General features: G+C 49.9%; 1 protein-coding gene across 1 annotated transcript in view; it reads left to right on the top strand.

Moving 5' to 3' along the window:
• The window catches only part of CACNA1I (calcium voltage-gated channel subunit alpha1 I), an 86,724-nt gene extending 84,955 nt beyond the window's left edge, over positions 1-1,769 (top strand). Inside the window, exon 35 of the mRNA XM_066320078.1 lies at positions 1,077-1,769. Within this exon, the coding sequence (XP_066176175.1) occupies positions 1,077-1,769 (693 nt within the window). The remainder of the gene's footprint in view (positions 1-1,076) is intronic.
• The last annotated feature ends 4,775 nt before the right edge of the window (positions 1,770-6,544 follow it).

A 6,544-nucleotide genomic window follows, 5' to 3' on the forward strand; every position in this document is an offset into this window, starting at 1 on the left:
CAAGAACATGAACAGGGGCACTCTATTCTAGACAAACTAAAAAAATAAAATCAGATGTTATCCAGCTATATAAGACACTGTTAGCACAATACAAATGTGTATAAATTCACTAAGGATAAATTTAACCTTCATCTGAGACTGAGTTGTTGCAGTGTTGAAATTTCTGATTTAGGTTAAGACACAAAGAAGTAGAGCCCTGTAGCTGGCACACCACTGGGACAAAAAGTACTGAATTGTCGTAAAGGAGAAATTAGTAAATTTCTGAATATTTGACATAGACTGTATTGAGTAACTATGGAGACTGCTTCCTTTCCTACATGCATCATTCCCAGTGCAGTGTCCCAGTGATGATCGCACAGTGCAGACCAATTTCCTAGAAACAACTAAAATGCAGCTTAACTAGATGAGCTTGATACAAGAAAATTAGGGCCGTTTCCTCTTCCTTCTAAGGGGACCTCACCTTTCTACTCCAAATGAAAGGGTAGTTGCTTCTTTCAAAAGAACCATGTGGCCTCTTTTCTCTTCCCAGATACTGCTTATTTTTTTTTAATGAGAGGAGGTCCCTACAGAAGTCCCTTGATTCCTGTCCAGCTGATTGGTGTGTCCACAGTCTGTATGGCAGGTTTATAGGGAAGCCATGCGGGAGGACCCACAGGGAACCTTTGCCCTGCTGCCTGCTGGAGCATCAGCGCTCAGGGAGAGCAGCGAGTGTGGTGGTGGGTGCTGCAGGGCCCAGAGCCCCAGCCTCCCTTCCCTTTGGTGGGGCAGTTGACGTCGGAGGGGTAGATTCATCCTGGAGCAGAATGAAATTAGCTCAAAATAACGAAACCTTTCCTCCTCCTTGCCCAGAAGGAAATCCTCATGTCAGGCTGCGCGGCTGGTGTTTTGTAGCACCGGTTAGTTTATGGCTCTCTTCCCCAGCAGAGAAGAGCGAGAGAGGAATCGAGTTTTTCCCCTTTCCGTGATCGTGGCGTATTTTCACGCCCCAAAGTATCCCCCAAACCAATAAGGCCAAGTCTCTTGTCCGCTGCCCGTCTCCCTCCTGAGAACTGCGTTTTCGTGCTCCCTCTTCCCAGGCCCCCGAGAGCGACACGTCGCTGGACAGCCGGAGCAGCAGCTCGGCGGGCAGCCTGCAGACCACGCTGGAGGACAACAGCCTTAACCTCAGCGACTCTCCGCGGTGTACTCTGGACCTGCCGGTGGCCCTGTGCCCCGTGCCGGCGGCGGGCAGCCAAAGACCCCCGGCAGCTCCTCCGTCGCCCTCCTCCCGCCGCCGGAGCCTGCGGGGCCGGGGGCTCTTCAGCCTGCGGAGCCTGCGGCGCCACCAGCGCAGCCACAGCAGCGGCGGCAGCACCAGCCCCGGCTGCGCCCACCACGACTCCATGGACCCTTCGGATGAGGAGGGCGCGGGCAGCAGCCTGCGCGGCGGCGGCAATGGCAGCGAGCCGTCCGAGACGCTCAGCAGCCTGTCGCTCAGCTCGCTCTTCTCGCCCGCCCCGAGGGCGCTCAGCCCCGGGAAGAAGTGCAGCAGCGCCAGCAGCCTCCAGGCCAGCCCCTCGCCCCGCCGCCCCGCCGCTCACCACGCCGCGTCCTTCTACGCTGTCGACCCTCGCGGCTTCCTCTCCATGCCCGCCTGGGTGACGGACTTCTGCAAGGACACCGCGTCGCCCGGAGGGGGAGAGGGGCCGGACGGCCCCGGCACACGGGGGACAGCGGACCGCGGCTCCGCGCTGCAGCTCGGCGGCGGGGTCAGCAAGAGGAACAGATGAGGGTCCCTGAGGCGCAGGGAGGGAGCTCACGGCCGCTGGCGCGGGGAGCGTGTTTCGCTCGCTTCTCCCCGGCAGCGATTCCAAAGGATTTGCAAGAAAAGAGAAAACAGGAAAACAAAAATTTATAAATATATATATATACGTAAATATATATATATATAAACACACCACACACACACACACATATATATATATATATATAAAATAAATATTCTGGTACCGTACCTCAGAGGTGTGGGAGAGTGCAAGCAATACGGGAACAGTCCTGCCTGAGGGCAAGACCTCGACCATCAGCCCAGAGACTATAGTGACAAGAAAAGGCCATGGGGCTGGCAGGGACAGCACCCTCCAGCCAGGTGACTGCTACGTGGCAGCTGTTTAGTTATATACATATACATATATAGAGAGATCGATTTATTTATTTTTTTTACCGAGAGATTATGAATTTCAGGAAGTGCTAAGGAGGAACAAGAGAACGCGAGGCCCGAAGGAGCTGCTGCACCAAACCATGAGGGTGGCGTGAAGGGAAGGGAAGAGCATCTGGGGCTTGCCTTGTGTGTTTCTGGGAACTTTTTTATTGTCCATGCTTCCATTTCCAAGGTTAAAAATTGTGGGCCTGATCTTCAGGGTGAGCATAAATTGGCAAAACATGCTGTTGGTGTAAAGCAGCAGAGTTCTGGCTTGAGGTGAATTCATGCTGATTGACAGCAGGTGAAAATCTGGCCCCGGCAACAGAGAAAAAGCAAATAGCCATGGACCACAGGGAAACGTTTTAAGGTGAAAAGCCTTGCTTTGAAAGAAATGTGTGAACACAGTGGGCACGCTCATGGAAGGAGGGACGGAGGCTACGTGGCTTATTTTTGTTGTTGTTTTGTTGGATTTGGTTGTTTGGTTTTCCAAAGAAAGAAAACTACAAAGGGAAAAAATTACAAGGCTCATGGGGATATCTGGAGTGGGAGAGGCAGGGTGGAAGGGAAGGGGGAGGTAAAAAGGGGAGAGGAAATTGAACTTTTCCCCCTTTTATTTACAGTCATTGTGATATTTTATTTTAGAAGCCCAAAGGTGCAAAAATTATCCCTAGAGAAACTTATCTTTGTTATTTTTGTATCTATAGCTATATATATTATAAAAATACAAACCCTAGACTATTAAAAAAGACATAAAAGCAAAGGTGGCTTCAACAACACAAAATGCTGTCAGTCTTTTGGCTGAGGGCTAAGCCTGTTCCAAGTTCCAGCAGAAAGACCCTGCAAGGACATCCTTGGCTCAGTGGTGGTTCTGTCTCCTCTCTAGCATCATCCTCTGGCATTTTCCTGGTTTGAGTCAGTGTATCTGGGACCAAAGTCCTAATCAGTGCGAAGCATGGACGTGGAGAGCAGAGAACATTGATTGGAGAGCGTGTGTGTGTTTGTGTGTGCATGCCACTGTAAGGATGCTGATGTGTGTTGTGTCCAGGCCAACTGACTCACCAGCTGGACAGATGGGGGAGAGGGACAAGGAGAGCTGCTGCTCTCCTTGTCTCTGCCTTGCAGGGCAGTGGGAGTGGGGAGGATTGCCGAGGGTTAGGGCAGAGCAACTCCTCAAACCATGACCTGCCTCAGAACCCAGGATTCTCTTCAGCACGATCCTCTCCCTGTGTGGTTGCAACGAGGCTTCCAGAGGCTGCATCCTCCTTGCTTTTCCAATGGTACAACTGCACAAGTCGCCTTCCTGGCAGAGCCAACCTGGATCTCCTCCTGCAGCAACTCCAAGGTTTTATACCCTTCCCAGATTTGTGAGTGGGTAGGAAAACCAGCCGCCCGAGGGGAACAAAGAATTTTGGATGTCATGTACAACCCCAGGGATGTTCCACTCGGGCGTGTCAGAGAAGACAGACTGGGAAGGGCAGCAAGGAGATGATGGAGATGATAATGGAGACAGAAATGTTAAGAGCACTGAGAAGAAGGAGCAGGGCTCCCTGTCCCATTATTTCTGTCAGACCAAGAGGGCCTCTGTGGCCCTCACAGAGGTCTCCCAGCTGGCATATGAAGCATTGTGAAGAGGGCAGCACAAAAGATGTTCTAATTTGATTGTGACCTGTCTGACCTTAAAGCAGCTGCTGCATCTTACAAACCAGGGTTGTAAACAGTGAGCGCATCACTTGGGATCAGCAGCCAGGAAAAGGATAATTACTGTGTGGACTTAATTAATTTGCTCTGTTGCAAGCGTGCATGCTGACTTCAGGGAGGTCAGACCTGTGAGTAGAAGACAGGAGAGCCTGGGTCCTTGTCCTTGCAGAAAGGATGCAAATACAGATTTATTAAAGCAATAATAAGGGTCTTTACTTTTTTTTGCACTGGTGGTTCTTTGGGTGAGTTGCCCCTGCTCGCTGTCCCATGGGCAGAGAGGAGGGACACGACACATAGTTTCACATCCTCAGGGAAGGAAGTCAATCCCTAAAAGGCTGAACAATGAACTTGGGTTGCACAAGGCTTCGACCCAAACCCAGAGCTGCTTTGAAGCCAGAGGCAGGGCTTACCAAAAAACCCAAAGAGTTGAATCTCACCCAAACCCCAGACACTTCAATGCACAGAGCACTCCTTGGAAATTTGCCATAAGAGAACACAGAGGTGGGACTCCAAGTTGTATGGGCTGTGAAATGCTTCGACTGAGCAATGGGAGAAACATCAGAGATTTGGTGGAGTGTTGGAAGTTACTCCAATGTTTGACCATGAGAGAAGCATGGCCTGCTCTTGGGATAACGGGGAGGGAAGAAGGGTGAAAAGATGGTGGTGGTGATCTCACGGAGCAACTACCACCCCTCGTATGGATATCTCTAGGCTTATTCCCAGTTGTCCCTGGAAGTGACCCGTTTGTTTCTCCTGTGGTTTGCGGTTTATGGCAGTCCTTCTGCTCCACAGGATGTCTCCCCTTCACCTCCCAGCAGGGTCATGCCGCCTCATCTCATCTCATCCACCTCCCTGCAAAAGGCCTTTCGCCTTCTGCTGTGTGACTGGAGCAAAAGGCTTCTGGCTTAGGAAGGAGGTTACCATGGAAACAGAAGGCTAGGTTGTCCTTAAAGAATATTTTGTCTCTCTCTTTTAATTATTTACTAACTGTTTCAAGAAGAAGCAGGAAACATCTATCCTTCCTAAAGAGGAGGCAGAACACTAAACCTCAGCAAGAACTTTGTGTTTTGCTGGGGATTCCTGCAGTGCTTCAGGTTGTGCAGTTTCTCCTGGCAAGAGCTGCCATTCCCAGCTATGCCTGGCTGTTGGCACATGGAAAAACCTCTGTCATCACCCACCCACCTCCCAGACAACACCTGAGGGCAAATTGGGATTTGCCCAGGCATCTATTCAGCCTCCAGCACTCCCCACTTCCCACAAGGGACTGTGCACTGCAGGCAGTTCCTGCCAGGGTGCTCTCTGCTGTCGTTAGCCCAGCGCTGCTCTGTTTTGTCCTGCTGACACACCAGCCTTGTGCCCAGCTCTCCCCCGTGTCTGCCACTGAAAGCAGCCACTCTCCCTGCTCCTTGCTGAGCCTGTCCCCGAGCTCACACCTTGTCCTGCTCTCAGTGCTGCTCTGACAAGCAAGCAAGGTGAATTTAACTCCTTTCACCTTGGCTCACCAGGTGGTTCCTCTACCTCTTTTAAACATTTTCTAGTCTTTTTTTCTCTTTCTAATGCCTCCCTGTAAATTTTCTTCTCTCACTATGGGCCTATTGATGTTCATTGAAGCAGCAGAGCAGAGCCCATCCCTTGTGCCTCCCACCTTCTCTTGAATGTGGAACCCTCAGCTGCTCCAATCTGTCCATGGAAAACACACCAGTAATTAGCATTTTTTTCTCAACCCAGAGACCCTGACTCAGCACAGCCAAATAAGTGATGCATACCTCTAGGTGTACTTTTCATGGCTTCTACATCTTCGTCTGTCTTCCTTACTACTACCAAAAGTTCCCTATGAAATTAGGCATATAGGAATCAGTTGCCAATATGACTGCTGTTTTCTTTCAAGGAAATGTGGCAGGGTGGTTCATTTGGGCTTTGGGGGAGTTTGTGTTTTGTTTTGGAGGTTTTTGTGAGGCCCATGTAAAGGAATGGGCACCACCAGCTCCTCTGTGAAATTCTTACGAGCTGAGGAGGACTTGGTGGGAGGGAACTGAAAACATTATTGAGCAAGAAAATAATTTTTCCAATAGAAGAAACACAAAGCAGAAAACCTTGAAGTGTTTCAAGGAATTTTGTACTTTTCCCACCAAAATGGCTCTCACATTCAAAATGCTCCCAAAGGGCATCACAGAGGTATTGTGGCCTGGCTGGCCTCTGGTGATTGAATCCTCAAGACCCCAGGCTGGTTGTCCACCTGACAGGGCACTGAAAATGTGTCCCCAGGCAGTGAGGTGCCTGCAGGAAATATGCCCAGCACACCCATCATAAAATGAGAGCAAAAGTCGTCGTAACACTGGATCAGAAGCAGAGATTTATTTTTAGCCAATGTAATGAAAACCTCAACATTTATTATGGAAGATATAGAGGTAAGTGGCTTTGGTTCACTTGGGTTCATCACAAGAATTCCACAGAGAAGGAAAAAATTAAACCCTGTGGATTTTTTAGCAAGCTGTGATACAAAACACAGTTCAATTTGGAGGAGAAGCTTGGTGTCTTGCGAAGTCAGTCACCTGGATGTCTGCCACCCAGTTCACTTTATCTAAATGTGACTTGACTTTCCAAGTATTCCCTTCCCTGCTCTTCACGAATACTTTATGAGATCTGCCTTGCTTCTCCCTTTTTCCA

This window comes from Sylvia atricapilla, chromosome 5 (assembly GCF_009819655.1).
Source record: "Sylvia atricapilla isolate bSylAtr1 chromosome 5, bSylAtr1.pri, whole genome shotgun sequence".
NCBI classification, from domain to species: Eukaryota; Metazoa; Chordata; class Aves; order Passeriformes; family Sylviidae; genus Sylvia; species Sylvia atricapilla.